Consider the following 25,570-nt stretch of genomic DNA (forward strand, 5'->3'; position numbering starts at 1 on the left):
ATCTGGTTGGGGGCGAGTAGCCAGGTGACCGTTGCGGCAAACAGAGCCACTCTTTTATTCGTATAACGCGATACTTTTAGCTTGTTTTGCACCCAACCTGACTTTCTCTCAATTTTCTCTCTATAAATGTCCACTGCCCGACCAATTTGTTCTTAGTCTGCACCAAGGTTTGGCAAGAGTGTCTGCTCTGCAGTGTATTTTGTGTCTCGTAAAGGGAAGCTTTGTTCTGAACAAATTGTTCATCGTATTAGAAATTTATAGCGTAGCAAATGTGATCATTCCTTTTTCGTATGTACGTAAGTATGATTGCTGTGTGACTATTTAAATTATCTAGTAGTAGTTCAATTGATTTTTGTTTGCATATATTCTCAAGTTGATTTACTTTTGGATTTCCGCAGCTACACCGTCCAGTGTGACTGAGACGCAGAACGCCTTCGCCCCCAAGAATAAGACCACCAGTACCAACTACAAGAAAAGTACTTCCCAACTCTATTCAGCTAGCAGAAACAACGGATCAGTAGAAGCCCATTCCCAGTCCCGTGGATCATCAAAAATTTTTGCAGGAGTGACGAGATTTAGAGCTGACCCGAGCTATGACTCTAATCTTGGGGATGTGGCTGAATTGGGCCGTGACAATGGAGTCCCTTCTACCCTGATTAGACAGAGTTCCCTAGCAAATTTTCCAAGAAATAGCAGCAGAAAACTCGTTCCTGTCCCCTCTGCTCATCAAAGTCAAAAAATAATACACGTCGGTGGACGATCTACTACTTTATCTTACGCACCCATGAGAGGAATGGTTTCCCAAAGTCAAAATCAGTTGTCCCTGATGGAGCAGAAAAAACGGCAGTGGGCTCAAGAAAGGGGTTAGCGTCCATTTCCAATAATATTTTTATTTATTCTATGCCTTATACCAAAGTTGTCACAATATCGACCAAACTAAACGCATACCATAATTGTTCCACATAACAAATATGTAGCATCTCTGTTCTAGAACAAAGCTAGCACGCACACAGGAGAAAAGTGCGTGCGTTGATTGCTTCGGTGGATTTGACAATAATTCTACCCAGATTTTCTTCTGCGTTTTAAAGTTGGGTAGCGTAGACCTCAAAGACATTATTTTGTTCCCCTGATTAAATAGTTCAATGATTGTATGCATATAGTTTGACATTAAAGCTGTAGGCTCCAATTGGTTAATTTGTTTATCTATTATTTTCTTAATACATTTCGTTCGATTTACTTCGTAGTTCCGTGTATTGATTATCAATTTTTCCCCATTCCGGAAACGTCAAGACTGAACTCACAATACAAACAACAATCGAGTAATGCTTTTTTTCAGTTCTGTGTAATGAAACATGAATGAAGCCACCGTCGCGTCAGTCACTCCAATTGACGTTCTGTCTCTTGTTGTGCCTGCATTGATTTTCCTTTCACTTTCGTTTACGATATTTTCTCCTTCCGATGAATGAATGACTGGAATTGTCCAATTGGACTTTTTTTGAGATCTATCAATTTGATTTGATTGACTATTCTAGTAATTCCGAATTTAAAATTGCGTTCATGCTGCTGTTCATGCTGCTGTTCATTTGAAATGTTGACATATGTCAACATTTCAAATGACAAATAATGCATTGGGATAATTAAAATTCATTATATTTAATTGAAAAACTTTACAAAAGTTCTTAAAAGTTTTGTTTTTATTTTTTTAGAAGAGTTGTCCGGCCTGTGGAGTCCTTGGGGAAAGGGCAAACAAAACCATCCCTCTGACAGTAGAGACGTACTTTCTTCATCCTTGCCACGAGACGCGACGAAACAAAATCTTGCCCTCTACTCCTCCAGGTAAATTTTTCAATTATGCATTCACACTAAACAATAAGTTTATGACTTGATTCATGGCGATTAGGTATTTTGTGCCAACACACGGGTTGCATGAACCATTTCATTAAGCATTCCTATCTCAGATGTGTAATTTGGAATCTGGGTCATAGTTCAATACCCTTCTCCATTTATGCCATTTTGCCTAAAGTCTTCTTTCACTTGCTTGGTTTAAACATTAAGGGTATTGGTTTCCTTTTCATTTGGTGTGTACATGTGCATGCGTGACCAGCTTTCTTTTTGCCGTTGTATTCAGCTCGTACCCCAGTATCTACATGTCTTCTCAAGCTACATATACATGGTTGTGTAACTAAGAATGTTCCACAAACAAACAATGCAATGCATTACGTCGCGACGTATAATGATATTTCACTACCAGAGAAAGGCATTTCATTTTGTGGAGGAATTGTTCCACTTTCTCCATCATGAAAAGTGCCAATTCTCTCGCGATACGAGACCAGTGTCTGCATTGTCACATAGTCGACAAGTTGATATATACTGGTTTTCTTTGCTTGTTACGTTTAACAAAAGGATAGCGAGATTGATTGCTTATTCTATTCAAGCACATAATGGGTGAAAGTAATCGTTTAAGATAATCGGGAGAAGGAAATAATATATACATGTCTCAACTTGCCTCTCTAAGGATCTGGTAAAGCATACATTATTATCGTAGTTGTGTGTATTGTTTGTATACATGTACGAATTTAAAATACTTGTACAAAATGAGTCTCTACTGTCTTGCGGGTTTTCTTTAATCCACTGTAATTGTTGTACATAAGTATTTACAAAACTCTAAAAATGTTGTACTGCCTTTTAGTGACCACTACCTTCCCCCCATAAATGACAACGGTAGTCATGCCCAGCAAAACCTTCGCCTTGCCCAGCGATCCCACTCTCTAGTTCCACGAAACGATGCGAATCGGGATTTTCCTGAACGGAAGGGGAGCTTGCAGGATGGGGGTCAGAGGACGGTTCAACTACTGCAACCCTACGAGCGAAGGACTACGTTTCACAAGGAGGGCAACGCAGAGTGGATGGTCATTCATAATTCCGAACAGAACGGAATTGGGTCAGTCTGTCATTATCTTTTCCGCCTATAAAATATCCTCCCCTGAGTCTCGACATATTTAAATATTGATGGAATTTAAATGAAGTATACAGTATAAATGGGTCACTCGCCATCAGTAATGAGGGCTCTGACTGAATATTTAACTATGAGTTCGTTGACTTTTCTAATTAGTCGCGACTATTATTAGGTCGCGTAGCGTTGCACGTAAAATATGTATGCATGAAAGGGAAATGTGTTCATTTACAGTTCATTTACATATGAGTTCGTATAAGCTACGTAAAAATTCATTGATCAACTCTTCATCATATTTTCAGTAACGAGGGGGGCACTGGCACATCAATAACTCCAACCGGAGATACGGACCGCACGGCCGTGGTGAGTCCTCGAGTCATAATCCACAAAATCGTGCAAGAGAGGACATCCCACTCGCGAATGGGTGTATTTGGTGATGCGCATGCATTCTCAGACCTGCCAGCGCAACAAATATCTTCTCAGTCTTACGAGAGAATGATGGGAGCACACGGCAGTGGGGATTACGAGAGAGGTAATGTCGTAAGTGGCATGAGTAAACCACCCCCAGTTGCAATGCGTTCATCTCTCACCATCGGACTCCCATCCCCCCGCTCAAGATTCGGGGGCAGTTTCGAGGACATTGGAAAAAAAGTATGAAAAATACATTGAAGATTGGTTATTTAAAAGTTTAGCTAGTTAAACTAATTAATTGCTTTTCCAACTTAGGAAAAAGAGCAATGGCTCCACGAACTAGAAAAACAAAGAGAAGAACAGCGACTCCGAAAACTGATGGAGAAAGACGAGAAACGTGCGAGATGGGGAGACAGAGGGGTTGGCGTTGGTCATTTCTGGGAGCCCTCTGACTCGTCCCGAGCCAGGCTGCCTTCCAGGGAGCATGACGCACGACTTGGGTCAAGCAGTGGGACTGATGGCGTGGCATCACCGCCGGGTTGGGCGAAACGAAGTTTAGAAATGCAAAACAGCCGCTCCCAACCAAACCTTTATAGTGGAGGAACCATTCCATCTCATCCAAGTGCTATTGCAGAAACCAGTTTCGGACTTAGTCAGGGCCACATTGCCAACTTTAACAGGAGTTCGATTGAACTCAGTAGTAGCCGTAGTCCATTTCCGCCAGTGGATCAGATGGCTGACAGCAACCGTAATTATGGCGATGACGACGAATCGCAAAGGTGAGCACAATAAGTAACTTGCAGAAACAACATAGCAGAGCATAACACTTAAATGTGATTGGGCTAGATTTTTTACAAGTTAAACGTCAGTTTATTATTATGTACACACAATGAATGTCAATAGGTCATTTTTTGTTTCCGATGCAATGCAACTTATCGAGGTTACCGTGTCTCAAAATTGGGCAAAAAGTGCATAAGTCATATGTAACATGGTAATAACCAAATAACCGAATAACCAATGACTTGAAGACTTTCGATATTGTACACACATATAGCATGAGTACTGGAGAGGGATGGAATGAATCATAGCTCTGTTATATTCTGACCTGTGTATTACAGCTCGGCCTTTGAATAGGTCACAAATCGGTTATTACTATTTATCGTTTTCTTAACGAGTTTATTGCGTGTCCATGTTTTCGGTTTTTGCGTCCCAAATCTGTATATAAGTCAAATCCATATGAACCTCCCAACTTTCTTAGAGATTAAGAGCAGATTAGAGCTGTAGTTGTCCTAATAAATTATAATCATGCTCCGTTGATTTCTAACAAAATCGGAATAGATGCATTGTTATCTCAGTCGGGGTTTCTCATTCATTGTAATATAACAGTAAGCGATGCTGGTTTTATGGATGAACAGAATCTGACTTTTCTGCGCAAATAAATGCATAGCATAAATATATACCTATTTTTTAATCTGCGCTTCCGGAGGTCTCTGTATATATGCACTGTTGTTTTTCATGAGATCCAAAATTACGGATGCTTTTTTTAATGAATTTATTTTTTTAGAACTTTCCGTGGGCAGAACGTTCCTGTTGTCCCAATTGAAATGATGGAGAAGGAGAGGAAAGCCAAAGCTCGTCAAGAGTATTTAGAGGACGTCAAGAAACAAGTGACTACCTCAATTAACCAATTTTGAAATGTAAACTGTATGCAAATAAATGAATCTATCTTGACATCACTTGTAGATCGAGGACAATAAGCGTCGCCAAAAAGAGGAAAAAGAAAGACAGCAACGAGAAGACAGAGAACATGAGATTCGAATGGAACAACAAAGAGAATTGGAATTACAACGGTTAGAACACTAATCTAATTGACTAACATAACGGAGACATCTGCTACTGTGTATTAACTGGTTTATAAGAATTTTATCTGAAATAGTTTGGAAATGGAGAAACGAAAAAAGAATATAAATGGTTTACCCTCTGAATCAAACACGCAACAACAAGACGTAAACATTTTTAGTTATTATTAAATATTAATAATTATAGTTAAGCCACAGAGTTAAACAAATTGTCGTTTTAAATCAGGGAGAAGAACCATCAGAAATCCAGATTTATGAGGGACGTGCATCTATTACTGAGCCCAAATTACGTGAATCTCCTTTAATTCCGAATAATCGTTTTGTGCCTGAACCGGACGCGTATGAAATGGCAATTGCACGAAGGCAAGCGCAAACCTTGGCCGGATCACAATCCCAATCTACAGAAAAATCAGAAGCGTCTCTCTCGTCTGAGGCAGAACCAGCGTCAACTTTTTTTGACAATAACTTTGCCAACCAACGGTCTACAACGAGTACTACTCCTCCTACTGTTCCTGAATTCAACAATGGAAATGGTAGAAAAATTCTTGTAAATAACTTTCCCATCTTTGATTTTTATGACAATTTGTTTAGGTTCTGGATTACGAACAAATGATCAATGTTTAATGACTGACTCGGACCACATTTACCAACGCGTTTTAACTCCCACGACGCAGAGATATAGGAGTCAAAGTATGGAAACTTCTAGATCACGAGAGTTTGGGACACAGACTGAAGTGTCTGACCTTACAACAACAGATGCCGAAACAGATCGAGAGATAGGAACCCATAATAAAAACAGCGAGCTGTCCAAAAGATCCAGATCAATTTCTAACTTGGAAAGTAAAGAAGAAAAGCCAAGATGGGGATCCAACCCAGAGAAGAAGGTATATATAAAGCAGTCGGAGAAAGATCCCAACTACCAAAAGATATTGCGACGACGGCAGCTGATGCACGGGTGTTCCACAAGCACCCGAGAAACTGAGAGTGAAAGTATACCGTTCCACCGTGTGCAGAACAGAGCAGCAAAGACCAGAGAAAAGCAGGATCGACTTGCTAAAAGCAAAAGTCCGTTGAAATCAATGTCATCAAAGAACTACCTTGTTCATGGTCACAGTCAAAGCCTTAGCCAAAGCCATGTGTCTGCCCACTTGAAAACAGACAAAGAACTCAGTTCGGATAGCAACTCAAAGTTGAACGGAAATCATCGAGTTACTAAAACCAAGAGTCGTAGTCCACCAAAAATTGGGAGGAATAACACCTTTGACACCAAACAGGTGAAACTGCAACATGTAATGAAACCTAGTGCAACAATTATTTATTTTTATAAATTTCTACAACCTGTTTGTAATTATAGCGCACGAGGGTTAGTCCACGATTTTCTGGTAGCGATTCTTCCCACCATAATGTTGCCCAAAAGCATCTCGGGAGCATTTCATCCATTGGTGATGGTCTGAATTCCGTTGGTGGCAGTGAAGAAAGTGGTACTGGAAGTGGATTCACTTCCCCATCTCCTATGATGCCAGTCATGCGGAAAACTCGTCAAAACTGTTCAACTGGCGAGTCTAACATTACGTCTCTGCCTTCATCTGCATCAAATTCGGATTATGTTCCAATGTACAGTTCGGAATTCAAAACTCAGAGAGAATTTGATGAAATTCCAATTGGTGGGATTAAGTCAAACCCATATATTCAGACAGCATTGGCAGGGAACAATAAAACTTTACTTGAAAAAGCTTCAAAGGCTTCGGTGAAACTTAGGCAGAAACCCAGTTCAACAACCTTGAAGTCAAAATCTAAGGAAAAAGCCAATTCCACTCTTCAGCACGACAAAAGAAGTATTGATGAAAGAGAGGAAATCAATAAAAATGTCGAGTATCACCATCAAAGACTATTTTCTCCTCCTGTGCCTGCACTTGCGAATAAAATGGAGCTGGGTTAGTAGAAACTATATATAATTAGTAATTTTAGAACCAATAATATGCAAGTAAATTCTCACAAGATACAAGTATCAATACTATAATATTAATTCGAAATAGGTCTGCGACCGGATGAGAGTGGGCGTTTGTCCAGCCTTCCCCCTGAGCTTCTTTTACCCACGCCAACAATTTCTTTGGGAGCAATGGTTTCAAACTACATCCCGCCATTACCTTCATCAGATTTAGAATCATTTAGCAGCATTACTGACGGGAGCAGAATCTCTAGCGCCGAAGCTAAAGTGGACATTGATATCGCCATCACTCACGCATCTAACCCAGATTTTCAGATACTTTTACGCAAGATGGAGCAATCTGCAGCCCTTACGACGGCAAGAAGTGATTTGAGCCATCATGGTCTTCTTAGTGCTAGGGAAAATTCCCACGCCACGAGGACAGAAATAATTTCCGGGAGAAGTGAAGTATCGAGACCGGTAACGAATGCTACCGATTTCTCTCTTCAAGGACAGGAAGACTTTATACACGATCTCATGAGCCACAAGGAGGTTGTTTATACAGCATATTTAGTTATTTGGTGATTCACTATTTTGATGAACGAATTGAAACTAATTATAATTATATAGGTTCAGCAACAGCTTTCTGCCAGAGAAGGCGAGCTATCAGAGAAAGGAATAATCGAATTCAACATTCGCCTCCCATCTAGTTTTGCTCCAAATGCTCTCACATCAGGGAAAAGTCGCAAAACATCCAAGAGTCCAAGTAATCAGGATTATGTAGAGGATTATGATTTGCAGGAGCAACAGCCAGTATATCGAGATCCGCTTCTTTCACGGTCGGACAGAAGGAAAGCAACAGCTCAGTGGCTCCACGGTTTAGAAAGTCCTCGACAAAAAGATGCTTTTATCACGACGCTGTCCTCTCTAAAACAGGTATTTCCTGTGCATATGTCAAATTAATGATATTGCTCATATGAAAATCCTCTTTTGACTCTATGTTGTTTACAATTGCAGGGCATCAATGTGCAGCATAAATTAGTACACATTAATTCAGATATTTATCAGTAATAATAGTCGATATGCAATAAATACTATGTATGTAACTCCTTATCCTGTTTCGAAAGTTTACCCATAACAACTTGTTGGAAATAGCATGCAGGGCCTTAATCCGACATGGATTATAAGTTTCTGGTTGTTACTACTAAAAGCAGCAGGTATAAACTAACTTTTGTTAACTAAGCATTTCTGGTGAGTTTAAGAATGGTTCTAATTGGCCAAGTCCCATAACCATGTGCAGTAATTTTAAGTACGTGCGTGTGCTCCAATTAATGATACAAATTCAGGTACATTACAAATATCAAAACGTATATATCCAATTCCTGGGTACAATTTTATTCTTATTTTATAGTAAAATAAATAAATAGAAATATATTTTATTGGTTAACTTTAAACCACAAATATAGGATTTTAGAACAACAACTTATTCTATAATGACATATCTATTCAGTAAAATTACATACATTTATTTAGATGTGCACTCATTTCATAACAATCACAGAAGTGTAAGTTCTCAAGTAGAGGACGTAATTTACATTTTTAACAATATGATTATCAGGAATCATTATTATGACATATCTGCGAAAGTAGGATTTCAACAGAAACTAAGTGAGTGTATACACAGGGCAGTTCGTAAATAAGAACAAATGATTTACTCCTTATACATATAAATATTTAAATGCAGTGATGTAAGCCCGTTTGCATATAAAACATGCACAACTTGGTTTTTAAACAAGCAAAATTCGTTTAATCAACTAGTTTAACCCAATAATGGGCCAACACCTTTAGTTAATTCTTCTTCTCCGACTGTAAACTGATTGGTGAATGAAAGAGCATCGCCGTCCGATGATAGATTGTGCAACTGTTGAAGTGCAGTAGATGCACGGTCCATTTGAGGATGCTTTCGGGGCCGACCAGGCCCTCGTCGTGGCAAATTTGGGTTAGGCATGGGACGAGGGATGTCAGGGCTGTTCCTTGGTCTACCTCTCCCTCTCCCTCGCCTGTTACTACCCCCAGACATTCTGTGCATACTCTTCTCACGAGGGCTCTGTTCACGAGGGCTGCTCTTATAACTATAAACGCTGCCGGGAGTGGATGACCGACTCGGTAATGGACTTGATGGACGAGAAGTGGGAGTTTTGCTTCTTGTCAGAATTAATTTGTGGGGGGATCCTGCAGCTTTTGGACTCTCGGTGCGACCTCGACTCACCGGGGTTTTACGATTATGAGAAGATGACTCTATCGAATGTGATCTAGTCCGTACGATTCGAGAGGACCAACGGGAACCCCCTCTTGGTGAACTAGTTCGACTTGTTGGACTTATGGTCCCTAAGGAGGACAATGATCTTTCACGTGACTCAAAGGAGGCTGAGCGTGTACTCAATCGGCGATCATCATAATCATAACCATCTTGTTTTTGGGGAGATTTTGATGGTGGAGCCACTTCATCTTCAGAATTAAACTCGTAGTCAGAATCTCGACCCGGTGACTGCATTTCATTTTTAATAGGAGGAGTTTTTTGGGGAGAAGCGTGTCGCAAATCCCTTTGGGTCCCTTCAGAATTCTTGTGTAAACCAATTGGACGGCCGCGCTTTCGCTTGACTACTGGAACCTCTTGCGACGTATTACTGTTTGATTTGTCACGAGTTGGTGAATCACCATCAGATCCAGAAGCCCCAAATAATTCACCATAAATATTTTTGTATGCAGACTTGTTCAAAGCTTCCTTTGGTTTGGGCGTATTCCTTGATTTAAAGATCCTATTTTGACACTGTGGACCTTTTTTGATATTTTCAACCTCTCGAGTTCTAGAGCTAGAATTTAGAGGAGTCCGTTGACCATCTTGAACCTGTGAAAGAGTCACAAGGGTAGTAGTAGTCGAGTCTTCATTAATTGCAGGTAAATTGACTGATACATTTTCAGCCCCGTTTCCTTGCTTTTCTTCTTCAGTATGTTTAGACGTCGAGTCATCAACATCATCATTGGACGTACGTTGAGTGATGTTACTGTTTCCTGTTGATGTAATTGGTGAAGCAGTTTGTGTTTGTTGTGCTGATGTTATGGGAGTGACTACATTAGCAGGTACTCTCGTACTTGTGGAAAGCCTGAGAAGTGCGGATGCGCATTCCATTCTGTCTGGCGAAGATGTGACTTTACTCTTTTCCCCTTCTTCTCCAACCACCTCTAAAATATTTTCGTGATTCCGAATTGGCGAATGCATCCCAGAAGGTTGTTGAATTACCACCACATCAGTAGTAATTACTACTATTGGAGTATTTACAGCTGCAGCAATAGACACAGTAGCAGTACTACTAGTAGTGCGACTAGGTGTATTTTCGCTTTCATTTACTATTGTATCGGATGGAAATCGCATCCTCTTTTTCGGAGGGACTAATTTATTGGCAGAATCGGACGAACTTCTAATGGGAAACCTGAATTTAATAATATATAAAACATACAATTATTCCGCTAATATTTACTTTTATAATAAATTAAATAAGCTACAGATCTTAACGTACGAATTAAGACCAATTCTGTTCCCAACAAGTGATCCGCCTTTAGAGTTATTGCCTTCCTTCTCTGTCCTTGATTGTGTCTTGTTTGGTTCAGACTCATCATCCATATCTTCCTCCCCAGCAGTAATTCTAAAATCAATTTCACACGAGGTTTAGCAGGAAAAGTAGGGATAGAGCATGTGAAAGTCATTTAAAGTGATATTTAATTAATTACTTACGATAATTGAGTTGGTCCTAAATCAGATTCGTTAATAGGATTATACGAAGTTCTTGGACGAGAACTTATTCTATCTGATTTTGCTCGTCTCCTATTTGTATAAATAAAGTATATTTTAATCAAATCAAATCAAAAATCATTTGGTAATTAAAAGGAATATTTATATCACGGGTTTCTTGTGCCTAATAATAATAACATACGAGATAGATAATACACTTACGGTCTTTCCGGAACTTCTAACGAATCCTGTTTTCGTTCGTTTTTTGCTTCCGCTATAAAAGGCGATATCGCTTCTTCCGAATCCACGCATCCATCGTGTACCACCTTTTTTCGCTCCCGTTGTGATCGCTTAGACTCAAGCATAAATGTCTCGATTCTTTTCCTATTATATTATTCACAGAATTAGAGAGTGCTCTCTAAACAATGATATACATTAACATGATTAGTAATTACTTTTTAAAATTTGGCCTGTAGCTCATGTCGCTCGTGTCTGAATTCGCAGCGTCGTCAAGCTCATCTTCCTCGTTATCGCCTGAAAATCGCGTAGTACGATTCCGTTTGCGCTTCTTTGGAGGCCTAACTTTTGATGTTCGCTGGACTGTGGGTCGTAGAAGAGATGTGGACAAGCTAAGCATGGTCGAGCTGGAAGGAATAACTGACGTAGGAGTTGTTGTTGCTAAATCCGGTGCAACTTGTTGAACTACAGTTGATGTTGACACTGGTAGGCTCATAGACTTTATTGAGGTTGACGCTGCAAACATTGGCATGGATGAACCATGGCTGCTGGGGCGAGGGGCTACAGAAGTTGACATTTGTGTGACTGGTTTCTGGTTTGCGCTTTGGGCAGATGCGGTGGTTTGCAATGCGACGACTTGCTGAGGCACAATAACCGTAGGCGCTTGAGGAGTAGTTTGAGCGGTGACAGGTCGTATAATCCGAGGCATAGTAGTCGTGATTTTTGAAGTTATTGGTGTTACAATTTGGGGAAGTATTGTGCTAAAGGTCGAAGCAGCAGTAGTTGTTACAGAGGTGGTAGTGGAAGAATTTGATGTACTGATTGTCGACGATTTCAAAAGACCATCGCTTGTAGACTTTCTAGGTTGAGAGATTATGCGTGGAATAGTTTTGTTTCCTTCTTGTTGAGTTTCTTGTGACAGAATACGCTGGGGATAAACCACTGCTGCTGGTTGAGACCGCTGGGTTGTTGTTTTACCTATGGAGTTTGCAGTTGCTGACAACACTTTAGAAATTTGTGGACCCAACGGCTGTTGGACGATATTGCTGATTTGGGTTGTGGTCACAGGTTGCTGTTTCTTTCCGGGTGGTAAAATTTCAACACGAGTCAACGTAGTGAACTGCTGGTTTCCTGCAACGAGCCGAGCTTCTTGTAGTTGGAAAGGTGAGAGGCGTGGGACTTTCTCTATCCGCTGGTTTGTTAGAAGTAAGTCTCTTTCACCAGGTTTGTTCCCTACACCAGTCTGTTGAATGGGCGGAGAAGTATTAGCTATTTGACCTTTCCTTGGAAGCAAGCGATCAATTAGATCTTGTTGGCCAATGGGTTCAGGACATCGTGTTAGCATTCCTAAGTTAACATAAGAGGGGTGTGATTTAGATTGCTAGGATTAGGCTGTAAAATTGAAATTCTGATTTTATTTATAAAAATATTTTCAACATTTCATCACTTCATTGCACTTAATCACAGAGGCATGATACCTGTAGCAGTTGGTGGGAGAGGCTTCCCATAAAAACATGCTGTCGAGGTCGGTCGAATGTTCATTTCTCCTCCCGGATCAGGTTTGCTTTGGTTTGAAGAAACTCGACTTTGCGATGCGACAGGGATTTCTACTGCAAAATAATTCATGTTAATTATTTGTATACGCTATTATTACTAAAAGTGCCCCGTCCTTTTGTGATTACTTCTGACAAGGGACACCCACGACCTGTCGTTTGAGTCCAGGGTACCCACTATGTTTTTTATCTACTAGGAATCTTTGAATCTACTAGGACTCCAGATGAAGGATTCATTCATATTTCCGTGTAAAACTCCAATTTGGCGTCGTGCCGGGGCGACAAACTTAAAACTTTGCATTTTCGACTAATTTCAAACCCCAATAACTTTTGCAGTTTATGTCGGATTTTCAACATTGTATGCTCAAAATGATCACAAAAGTCGAAATTTTTGAGGAAAAAAAAATTTCTAATTTTGGAAATATTTTTAGCATTTTTTCGACGAACCCCCATTTCTAAGAAAATTACGAAATTTTGCGAAAAGTCAAAAGCCATAATTTTGGAAAAATTTTCATGGGATAAGAAAATTGAACTCTTTGTCATGACTTTTGCCAAAAATTTTGAAAATCCGTCCAGGATTTCAAAAGTTATGGCGGTTTCAAAAATTAAAAACCTACAGTGCAGACTCCATATAGCCCGAGTCAGGGACAGAGTCACTGACTCCTCCAGGGTCACTCTGGTTAAAATTTGCTCACTTTTAGCTTCATATCCTTTCGTGAGAAGCCATTAGGTATAACCGTGCCAGATTTAATGTTTTTAAAGTAATTTCTAAAAATTGGTATGGGTCACCCCATAGGGTCGCTCCAGATAAGAATTTTACCAATTTCATGCCATATTCTTCTATTAAGACCCATTAGCAATCTATCTACCAAATTTCAGCTTGGTATGACGATTTTGAAAAATCGGTATGGGTAACCCTGTAGGGTCCCTCAAGATGAAAATTTTTCTAACTTGAAGTCATTTTTATCTATTAGGAGCCATTAGCAACCTCTGTACCAAATTTCAGCTTTCTACGACAATTTTGAAATTTTGGTGCATAATACCCCACCCACTCCGATCACCCCCACCGGTCAACCACTTGACCGATTTCGCCCATCTTCGAACTCGTTTCCTAATTTTGTCCAATATGCATATGGTAAAAATTTCAAGTCAATCGGTTCAGCCGTTTTGGCTCTATCGTGCCGGACAGACGGACGGACGGACGGACGGACATGACGGTTCCATAAGCCCTGACTCGGGCTAAAAATTCATATTTGGCGCCACGGCACGACGCCAAATATTAGTTTTACACGGAAATATGAATGAATCCTTCATCTGGGGTCCTAGTAGATTCTAAAAAACATAGTGGGTACCCTGGACTCAAACGACAGGTCGTGAGTGTCCCTTGTGAGCCTCTTCTGTATCGATATGTAAATGTCTACGAGAAAGAGAGTAAGCACACTTTAACTTTATCCAATCCTAACCCCTTAACTCGAGATTTTGAACTTATAATTCCCGAAAGTTCCCGAATTATTTTTATGCTTCTCTTATTAATGTGGTAAAATAATTATGACCAAATTCTGATGTTTTGGGCATGGAAAAAGAGACTGATGACAATTGCTCAGATGCAGAAGGTACAATCATACAATCATGACAAGATCTTTCGATCGCGAAAGAAAGGAAGGTCCGTACGAGCTTTTGATATAACTACTCTACTAATTAACTACTTAATTGAGAAGATGCTTGAGAAATTTCTCACCTGACTGTGCAACAGTTGGTTTATTCAGAACATTCTCAGGTCTAAGAGTCACGATAGGACCACTTGAGCTTGGCATCGAGTTTCGTTTCTCCTGGTGTTTTGTACCTGAAGATGATGGAGTCATTTTTATGGCCGAGTTGCTGGTCACAGGGGGGACGGTCGCCTTTGTGTTAGTTGATGGTAGTAACTTTTGCACGAGTTGAGACTCTGCTGGTTTCCTCAAGACTTTCTCGACCGAGAGGAGAGAAGTGTTGCTATTTTTCTCAAATGTTGGGTTGGATCCCATTTCGAAAGTGGACGTGGTAGGGGTGTTGTTGTTTGTCACAACTCGTGAAATGGACACATCCTTGGAAATGATTCTGTTTTGGTCCCCAGCTCCTGTAATGCGTTGCTGCCTACTTTCCGTCCCAAGTGATCTCTGTGTGTTCAAATTGATTGATTTGGTAGGATCTGACCCATTTTGTTGGAGGATGGTTTCCTTCTGCTTGGTGGGTTCAATTATTACTGATGGTCTCTGTACATTTCCAAACTCTGGATTCACCGGTAGTTCAATAGACAAGTTTTTGACAATCGGTGGTGGTTCCGATGTTCTCGACGATTTTTCTGTTTCGTTATAATTTATCACAACTTGGTTGTTGATCATTTCCGTCGGGATTGGCTCTGAAGGGGGCTGAGATGGTTTTAGTGGTGGTTTGGGATTAACTCTTGGTGAAGCTGATCTTGTGGTTACCGTTCCGGCTGGTAAATAGATCATGTTCGTTGGATCTATGAATGAGCCTGGTTCAGTTTTGATAATTTCTAAAAGTGCGGCAGGTTTGTTCTTTGAAAGAGTTGACGGTGTATCAGTCTGCATTTCAACGTTGGCATAGGTTTTACCAGTATGTTTTTTTCTTCGTACTATATGCACGCGAGATGCGCTCTCTCGGATGGGGACGATAGGGGCGTTATCGTTTTTCTGAATGTGAGATTTAGATCTCGATTTGTTAACCATTGAATCGTTGCCATTTGAGTTGTCAACGTTTTCTTTAGACTCATTCCAAGTGATTCTTGGTTGAGCTGTTGTTGTTGCAGATGAGGATGATGGCAATGTAGCTGTTGATGGTGAGACAGTACCAATAATCTTTGGAGCAGTAACTGAGGGCGTTAAAATGGTTATGGACTCTAATGGAAGTGGAACGAGTTCATTTGGAATGGTTGGAATTGCTTTGAGCCCAGAATCTCCTTCTTGAGCAACAACATTTGTCAGTCCCTGAGGAGGCTGAGGAGCAATATGGACTATGGGAGTGTCAGCGGTGGTCTTCAAAAGTGTAGTGGTGACGGTAACTGGCGTCTTTTGAGTATTAACTTGATTTCTCTCCGTCAATGTTGTGGCATCACTAATGGTCTGACCTACTGTGGTGTGAAGAAGAATAGGAGTAGGTGCTACTTTTAGTAATGGTGAGTGATGAGCTAGAACAATTGAATTTAAGCCAACTGGATTTGGTGCTATCTGCTGATGTAATTCTTTGGAGGAGTTGGACGTTACTTGCCCATTATATTCTGGCTTCTTTAACAATGCGGAGATCTTAGCTTCTAGTATCTGTCCTTGCAATGGAGTTTTCTTCAAGGGAACATTTTTTCCGTTGTCTTCTGAAAATGAAACAGTAGAGGACGAAGCGGTAGTCTTTTCACTATCAAGTTTTTTAGCAAAATTCAAGAGATCTGTTGACACGGAGTAAGGAAAAGTTGGACTGATTTGTTTTGACTGGTTTTTATTTTTGAGAGATAGGGTGATTGGTGTTGGAGGTGGAGGAGTTTCAACAACTTTGTTCTTGAGAAGTTCAAGTGAGCCATTTACTTCCTTGAAGATTGGCAACGATGGGTTAGAAATGTTATTCTGACGAAGCTCTTTGCTATTCTTTGCAGTCTCATTTAGATCGATTGGTTTTTGATTCGTGTTTCCAGTAATAATTTGGGAATGAGAAGCTTTTGATAACGGTGTGGAACCAATAATTGGAGTTTCTCTTAGCATGTTTGTTTGATTACTGATTGCACGATCTAACCGTTTGCCAAGAAGTGAAACTAAAATGTTTGTAGACTCTATCCTACTTTCAGCATCATTTGCTCGGATGATGCTATTAATCTTCGTTTGAGTTTTCTGGACTAGATGATTATCGTCCTTGCTGTCGTTTGACGAACTTTGTCGTGTATCGTCTACTTTATTATTACTCGTATCGTTGGGCTGGCTTTCCGTTAAAGATTCATTCGCCTCATCATCCTGCTTTTCACTTTTCTCATGGGTTCCAACAGCAGACCCAACGTCTCTTTGAAAAAGTATGCCAGTTTCAGGGTCTAAAAATTCTGTGGGCTCCGGGAAATTTTCTGGTGAATTGGCAAAGTCTGGGTTAAAGTGTTTAAAGAATTCATCCGATCCGGTCGTGTCGTCTGAAAAGGGTGAAGGTATGTTTGGTAGAATAAATTCATTCTCACTATTTGAGGCTTTCCGCTTTTTTTTGTTTGATGAGATCATTGTTTCATTATTAATTGTTGGAACATTCGTAACAATTCCTTTTGTTTTCGTCTCTGGAATTGTCTTTCGTGTTAATGGCGTCGGGCTGGTGTAGCCTTCTTGCATGTCAACGTCACAACTTTCCTCCGAGTCTGTCATATCCACGGGCTCACACTTTATGCTCCTGATAAATTTAGCCGACTCCCTCATCGATTCTTTGTGAGTATGATTATCTTCGGATGTGTTGCTTCCCTTTCGGCAGTTATAGGAAGCGGAAGCTGGTGTTGATCCAAATGTAAAACCATTTTGCAACTGGGAGAATGGAACTAAAGAGTTATGTGAAGCATATTCTTCGTTCTCCGACGTTTTATCAACAATTAGCACATTAGCGTCGTCCTCCTCATCGTTTTGATTTTCATCATCATCTAAGAAAATAGGTAAAACATCAATTTTTGTAAATTTTTAAGAAAACGTAACCGTGCAACGTATGGTATTGTGTCGTACCTGGTGGTTCTTCATCTCTGTCTTCATAATCGACAGGTTCAGCCTTTATCTTTCTCATTTCATCGTCGCTATCGTCTTCTTCCTCAACAAAGAAGGCAATTGGTACTTCTGCACCTTTTGTATGTCGATCTGCTTCTGATACATCAGCTACAATGTTTTGAATAAATTTTTCAGAGGTATTTCCATGTGACGCCACTGTTTGACTGTTTGCTCTACCACTGGCTGGTTGTGGAATGGACGACATATCTTTAAATATAAACATATTGAATAGACTTGTTATTATTTTCAAATATCGGATTTAATTTAATTCGATTTCAGGATAGTTTTGTAAGCAAACGTACCTCCTTTCTTTTCAGCAGGTAGTTGATGAGATAATGTCGATGATTCGATAGAACTTTCGTTCCTAACTTGTTCAGGAGGGGGCTTCTCGATAAGCGGCAGGCCTTGATGTAACCCATGTGATATCGAAGGGATAACGTCATCTCCCAAAGTTACAATTGGTTGCGTGTTTTCAACGGAGTTGACGTCTTCACTTTCTGACTCAGAGGGTGCTGGAGATGAGGAGAACTGAAGCTTTCCCAGATTTTCCAAAGCTGTTATACACATTAACGATATTAAAACAGTAGTGATATGGCTTAAGTCAAGTGTTACTACTTGTTAGATTTATGTACCTTCGTAGAGTGCTTGATGATCAGTATTGATTTCAATTTTCCCCACAGGTTCATTCTCAATGACATTGGCCGTGGTTGCTTTTATGTATTTAAATTGCTGCTTCATTAAACTGTGACAAACAACAAACGTCAATATTAATGCGTCCAAATTCAAGATTCCTGGACTTTTTAGTATGTTTAGGAATCTTAGAAAGTCTAGGAATCTTGGGGAAAATTAAAAATAAAATGTCTTCAACGTTTGGCATGCAATAAATAAGTAACAAATATATATCTAGATATGCGTATATATTGTTATTACGTGTATAATTGATAGGTAGCCTGAAATTTGTCTTGGACCAGTGGTCCAGATCCAAAATCAAATATCTTGCTCAGAAGTTTAAACACTTGAGCTTGACTAATTAGGCTCTTGTAGCATTTGTTTTGCAAGTTAATTCGAAATACTTTGAAAGTAACTGCAACAACAATGTCCTCAGTAACATCAAGTCCCTGTTGATCGATTAAGTTTTTGATACTAAAGAACAACACAAAACAAATTTAATAATTAGCACACTTGTGTCAACACAACATTTCAATTGAATTAAATGCAATTATTACTTACCGGTTAACGGACACTTCTGTATCTGCTTTAACTTTGGTTGTCTGTTCCGCAAGCGTACTGACTTTTTTCAAGAGATTCTGATGAGCAGTTTTCAGTCCATCAACCATTTGGCTGCAAAATAACATGAAGTATTATCGCTAAATAGATAAGACGTTTGAAATGAATTTAAAAATGTAACTGTTTTCCTACTTACCTATGCTCCTTGTACAGAGTTTTTAGTTCAGTAATCGTCTTTTGCGCAAATTCTTTCAAGTCACAAATGTCATGTTGAGCATGGTTTCCTTCAAACTTGCACATTTGACACAATTGGAGATCACAAGTATTGCAGAAGGATGTAAACCTATAATTCGGATGTCCACCGCAAACTTCAGAGCTTGAAACTAGTTCAAAAATATTGGGGGAATCTATGACCGAGTGGTTAGTTGTGTCAATCATTACTGCGTGACGCTGAAAGATATATATTTAAAAATAAACAAATTAAATTAAACCCAGGTATGCAAACCCATATTGCAAATTAATAGAGCCAGAAGTCAGAGCCAGGGTAGAATTGCATTACATTACAATCATGCATACTGCAAATTGTCCAATTTAAAAATTTAAACTTTCTGTCAACTTTCAGAATATTCAACCTCATTGAATAGCTATAAATAGCTTGTGAGTTACAACGTGGATAGATAGGGAAACCATCCTTTATGATCTTCTTGTTATTTTTCGAACTTTACTAGCAATTGCGAAAGAGTTACGTCATGCTAATCCCTTCATGAACCCTGGCTCGGGCTAAAAACACTTTTTAAGAACAAATATAATAATTTAAGAGCAATTAATTCGTAAACATACATTGACACAAATTTGGCATAAGGGTAGTAAGCACTGTTCACAGAATTTGGCAGCAAGAGCATTAGGTCGAATGCATCCTTGGCATTTCTTTTTCAATTTCAAAGATTGCGGGGTAACGCGGCCTATGACCTCTAACGGGCGGATTGTCTTGGACTGCATGACTTCAGCTTCCACAAACATGATTAGACATGCAGGGCACCTCGATTTCGAGTTACAGTTCTCTTCATCAGCATCTGAATTTGGGAATAACAGGCAAAATCATATTTTAACGGTTTTGATAAAAATCCCATTCCAGGTTTTGATCATTATTTCCCGGCAAATGAGGTAAGATAGTCTTTCTACGTCCTACAGAGATTTTTACTATGCAATACATAAATGTAATAGTATGCAGCACACAGTACTAAAATTATACGCTATAATCCCTATCAACCTAGGAAAGGTGGAAGGGGAATATGCGACAGAATGTGAATAGTCACTGAGAAAACAAGATGGATATATTTTTCATAGTTTGAATAAATATGAATTTAAATAATATGATTGTTTTGTTATATATATATACCTATTATTATTTGATTGTGATGTTCTAAACTGAGTATATCAGTCATAGAGGAAGTAAAACCGACATAAAACTAAATCCATAAAAACCGGTATGAAAATGGTCATCCAGTTAAAAAACCAGACTGACAACTCTCATCACACACTAACTATGCAACCGTTCATAATGATACAAGATGGCTGAATAGAATGCGGTTCATCTTATTGAAACCATTTAGACATTGATGCAACTCTGCCATTGAGGATTTACAATTTACCTTGCATAACTTGTTCTATGCGAAAACTGGTCGGGAAACAAGTACTATTTTTAATGTTATAATTAATGTATACAGTGAGGTCGAATACTTGAGAAACGTTCGCACAGATTCGTCCTTTTTTAATGGCACCGCCAAATTTAGAAATACAGACTAGCAGTCATACCTTCTTCGCTCGTGGTGGGGGTGCGGGCGCACTCTTTCAAACATTGGGGAGAGCAGACGAGGTGGGCGCAGGGGAGGATGAAAAAGTCGCGCTCTCCGTACACTTCTTGAGCATCCTTCTCGACCCCGTCGGTCGTGCTCTTCATCGCCGTCTCAAAACACCCCACACACCTTCCCCATTGCGGCCAAATCTCCGAAGAATTACTGGTCACAGTGCCAAGCGTGTCATGGGGAACGTTGGGCCCAGTCTTCGGCAGGTCACCACCAGTGGATTCCGCCATCTGGTGGAAAAACGAATAAACACGTTATTTCAATGCAATAAAAAATTTGCACAAATTACAATTCATCAACTCCTCAATAATAAAAATAGATGGCGTTGTAATCTACATTGTTTTGCTATTCCGGCTGACAACCTTATCATCTTTGAGATAAGTGCAAGCTAACTAATAATCCTGAATTTTTGGAAATGACGTGTCTGCTGATGATGAACATCCTGCCTGCCTAGCGCCTACCATCAATACCTCTGAATCGGAATGCCCATTATATAATTTTTTTAACACATCAACCCATGTATCCATATTTTAATTATCTATTTCACAAATTACATACCTCAAACTAGTTGCAAGCGAACCACTTATCTTTACCCTAGCTTATCTTTTATTATATACATATACAATTAAACGAATCAGTAAATCTGGCCTATCTCTATCTCATGGTTCAGGCTCACTCTGGTGTAATTATTAAAACGATTTATCTTTTGATTTTTCACAATTTTTTCTAGTAGTAAAATAAATAATAGTGATACGGTCGTCTTACCTTCAGCTGATCCACCAGGATTACTTAGTATATATTCACAGGAAATAAGTTAGTTCTAAATGGTCATCCTCTCATGTCCACGTGTACTTCCGCATGAGAAAATTGACACAAAATTCCGATAATTTCTTCAGCCCTCTAACCACCGAGAGCTTGAACTATACTATAAATAGACCACTGCGATATAAAATATCAACCGAGTAAAATTGTTGTATAATGTGGTAAGTTATATAGCTTGCACTACATCAGGCGAGCACTACCACTAAATTTCCTCTGGAATTATTAACAAGTTCATGTCAGTCAGTAAATTTGAAATATTGGTAAAAAAGAACTCAAGTTGGTATTTTCGTGGTGGTGAAAAAAGTTGTGCTGCTGAGGCGAGTTCCGTGTCCCCTCGTTGCTTAGCACAAGACTCAGCCACTCACTGCTGCTTGAACTCTATACACCCTCCTCGCTCACCACCACCAGACCCAGAATAATATATTCCAATCCGGCCTCAATCCTCTCGTAATTTCCTTAAAATATTCCTACTAATTCTCCAGTACGTTGGAAAAATTTTAAAAAATTGGAAACATATAGTTCCCGATTTTTCCGATTTTTCTCACTACTTTTTTTCCCGTTCCGAAGCCCCCATTCGTCGGAAATGAATTATTTGTACAAGTATTACGCAAGACCAATGGTGATGACGACGCATGCATGTGGACATACACACGTATAATATATTCCTGTATTACGTGTTATGTTGGTTTTGGTTAACAGGAGGAGAATGCACTAAGCGAAATGTACTGATTTTTTGGCCAAAAGTCCTTAAGGGTTTCTTTAGTGATATTTTTGCATATGCCGAACACTCACGGCCTCAGAACACGATAATAAAAAAATTGAGGAGCCACACCCACTTTGGGTGTGGCTTTTTCGTATTGCATATAGGGCCAAACGCCATACCAGAAACTGTTGCCCATGCGATTCTATACATACAGTAAAATTTTCATCGAAATCCGTCCACAGGGTCTCGAGATATTAGCTGGGAAACATCGGCGAAAGGCAAAAATCCACTACTTTGGGGGTGTGGTTCTCCGAATGGGGCAAATGAAGAAATTCGAAAACATGGCCAGCTGTTGAGACCATCAATGGCTATGAACTCCAATTTAAACGGAGCGATCGCATCCGCCCCTTTCCAAGATATCACCAATGGAAAATTGGGAACAATCATGGCGAAATTGTCGCAAACTAACGAAATTCATCATGTCGTAAACCAGTAAAAATTGATATCTAGCTTCAGCTAAACCAAAACAGAACGATGCTAGTGAAATTTGCCCATGTCGTTGGTGGATGGCGCCAACGTGTCGAAATTTCGACATGGGTCTGCAGCGATAAAATTTAAACTTGTTTTACCCAACACCTCAAAAGACACAAACATTTTTTATAGTTTTAAAACTATGAGGCATTTGTTTTAAATTTAAACATTCCCATTGTGATAAATGGATGTCGACTTGATAAAAAATGTTTGTGCATGTCTTTTGAGGTGTTGGGTAAAACAAGTTTAAATTTTATCGCTGCAGACCCATGTCGAAATTTCGACACGTTGGCGCCATCCACCAACGACATGGGCAAATTTCACTAGCATCGTTCTGTTTTGGTTTAGCTGAAGCTAGATATCAATTTTTACTGGTTTACGACATGATGAATTTCGTTAGTTTGCGACAATTTCGCCATGATTGTTCCCAATTTTCCATTGGTGATATCTTGGAAAGGGGCGGATGCGATCGCTCCGTTTAAATTGGAGTTCATAGCCATTGATGGTCTCAACAGCTGGCCATGTTTTCGAATTTCTTCATTTGCCCCATTCGGAGAACCACACCCCCAAAGTAGTGGATTTTTGCCTTTCGCCGATGTTTCCCAGCTAATATCTCGAGACCCTGTGGACGGATTTCGATGAAAATTTTACTGTATGTATAGAATCGCATGGGCAACAGTTTCTGGTATGGCGTTTGGCCCTATATGCAATACGAAAAAGCCACACCCAAAGTGGGTGTGGCTCCTCAATTTTTTTATTATCGTGTTCTGAGGCCGTGAGTGTTCGGCATATGCAAAAATATCATTAAAGAAACCCTTAAGGACTTTTGGCCAAAAAAATCAGTACATTTCGCTTAGTGGAATGTTGTCGCGTCAACATAAATTTATTCGATACGTACGTCTGCATGCTTAGTTAAAAGTTGGTTCAACCTATTTGCTTATTGCTCGCGAGTTTCTCTGAATGTTGGTTGAATCGAGTTCTTGAACAAAATATTATTCCCCTACACTGGCATGAGCGGTTGGTTCAGTTTGATGGTTAATTTTTCTTGCTGAGCTGAATTTATGTAACGAAATAAATATTTGGGCATTGAAATTTTATGTGTAATTTGATGTATTTATACAACGAGTCCCTGGTAGTTAAATATAGTACCGTAAGTAAGTAAGCAGTCTTTCCTGTTTATACAGGGTGGGGATTCAATGATATGTGTCAAATTGTTATTAAATTGGGAAACTCGTAAAATTTTGAAAAGCCGATTAAACCAAGAACACAAAAATATCCGGCAAAGCTCATATTTTTTCTTGTTCTTTGTTTAATTGGCCTTTAAAATTTCAATGAGTTTCCTTTTCTCATCTTTGTAATTCACTCATTACCGCACTTTTCAAATATGAATTTGTTAGTAAATTGCATGCATATCTTGAAGTTGGAAACCGATTAGATATCGGATATCGTACTCCAACAGGTATTTAACAAACAGTGAGTGTAAATAACTACGACACAAACCACGGTCATTAAAATTATTGCGTTCTAAATAGAAAGTCTAATGCCATGTGATCCCAGATATTTTTTGCCCATATTTTTTGCATGTTTTATATACATGTTTTTTTGCTCAATAACAGGTGTGCGAGATACGAAATCAACTGCAAAATTATTCCACAAACAAACTTTATTAGCAATGTTTGGCAGACCACTATTTATCTACGTACTTTGGCATATGTGCATATATGTTGGCGGCTGATTTGGATGGACGAAATTATATAATAACGTATTTATGCATGTTGTGGGCTTAGAAAATAAGTACACAAGTAAAAACCAAAGCTAATTTCGAAAAATATATTAATAATGCTTAATTATTGAAATATAATAATAATGCAAACCATGTTGCATCCGAGTAACTGTCATGTATATTTTTAAAGTGCATTTCATAGGTCATGGTGGCAGAATTTCTAGCCGCGAAAATCACGTGCCCATTTACTTCTTTGAAGCCTAATTTGAACTTGTCCCCAACCAGGTGACGCTGACGATGATGAGCCTATTCCTCTGCTTGCATAAAGTTTTTCTGCGTTACATTTATTTGATTCCTTTTATGTATGCATCTTACCCTACAAGGCCAAGGGTTTCTCATTTAAAAATATATAACAATAATGTGATCCTTGGTTTTTTTGCAAGACTTTATTTTACGCCTTGAAAATAATCAATAAGGATCCTATTTATTGATTCTATCAATAAATTGTTTAAAAAAATTATTTCTCAAACCGTGCAAAATAGGATATTAAATATTTATGAATATCTTCAGATCTGAGAAAACGACTTTATAAAACCCTTATATGAAGCAAACTGTAAATAGTTGCAGTAAAGTTGTACGCAGAATTTTTGTGTTTATTGAAACAAGCCAACTCCTTTTATATCGTCAGGCAATAGTTATTTATCGTTTAAAATCAATAGTACAAAAGACCAAAAGTAGTTGACTAGATTTAGGGGATATATGAGACTCCATAATATAACATCATGTCTTTCACGCATTTTATTGGACAACTTTTTGCTTCCACCAACTAGTTAAATGCCCCTGGTTTGTAATCCGACAAAGTCAAGGATATGTTTGTAAATTGCGACGATTTAACAAAAAAATCGTATATCATATCTGTCTAAATTCGCGCTTGGGTTACCCAAGTTGGGTATCATCTGGTTTGGAACCTTACTTATGAGATCAGTAAATACATGATGCGCCAGTGCAGTTCTAGGAACTATTATCACTGAGGGCCACGTTATTTAATTACATTATGGATGGATATCAAATAAGCATGGTTGGTATTGCCAAATAAAATAAATCCTCACAAGTTTGCACAAAAGGAAAACATGTACATATACAAACAGATTGTATCGATTTCATCATCCTCCTTTTGTTATACTCGTAAACTGCAATAAG

The 25,570-nt window shown here is 39.1% G+C and overlaps 2 protein-coding genes across 3 annotated transcripts; one reads left to right on the forward strand and one right to left on the reverse strand.

Moving 5' to 3' along the window:
• Window positions 1-47: 47 nt before the first annotated feature.
• Window positions 48-8,263, forward strand: LOC110846686. Its single transcript, XM_022093514.2, has 15 exons — window positions 48-296; window positions 399-863; window positions 1,707-1,836; window positions 2,690-2,941; window positions 3,256-3,604; window positions 3,680-4,143; window positions 4,929-5,031; window positions 5,108-5,214; window positions 5,301-5,370; window positions 5,450-5,756; window positions 5,815-6,497; window positions 6,578-7,157; window positions 7,260-7,702; window positions 7,781-8,086; window positions 8,168-8,263. Exons 2-15 carry the CDS (start codon window positions 785-787, stop codon window positions 8,219-8,221), a joined length of 3,927 nt encoding a protein of 1,308 aa, XP_021949206.2. The 5' UTR covers window positions 48-296; window positions 399-784; the 3' UTR covers window positions 8,222-8,263.
• A 259-nt stretch (window positions 8,264-8,522) lies between these two features.
• LOC110846670 (uncharacterized threonine-rich GPI-anchored glycoprotein PJ4664.02) lies at window positions 8,523-22,049 on the reverse strand. Of its 2 annotated transcripts, none has more exons than XM_022093502.2 (16): window positions 21,357-22,049; window positions 20,542-20,821; window positions 19,567-19,799; window positions 18,923-19,176; window positions 18,730-18,840; window positions 18,430-18,642; window positions 18,132-18,241; window positions 17,802-18,053; window positions 17,461-17,706; window positions 14,469-17,381; window positions 12,656-12,784; window positions 11,396-12,524; window positions 11,163-11,324; window positions 10,944-11,033; window positions 10,729-10,854; window positions 8,523-10,641 (listed from the first exon to the last, which is right to left on the reverse strand). In XM_022093502.2, exons 2-16 carry the CDS (start codon window positions 20,819-20,821, stop codon window positions 8,970-8,972), a joined length of 7,920 nt encoding a protein of 2,639 aa, XP_021949194.1. In that variant the 5' UTR covers window positions 21,357-22,049; the 3' UTR covers window positions 8,523-8,969. The 2 variants fall into 2 exon arrangements, with proteins under 2 accessions (XP_021949194.1, XP_021949186.1); XM_022093494.2 differs by having other exon boundaries at window positions 12,656-12,787.
• Between the last annotated feature and the right edge of the window lie 3,521 nt (window positions 22,050-25,570).

Source organism: Folsomia candida, unplaced genomic scaffold (genome assembly GCF_002217175.1).
Source record: "Folsomia candida strain VU population unplaced genomic scaffold, ASM221717v1 Fcan01_Sc001, whole genome shotgun sequence".
In the NCBI taxonomy this organism is placed as follows: Eukaryota; Metazoa; Arthropoda; class Collembola; order Entomobryomorpha; family Isotomidae; genus Folsomia; species Folsomia candida.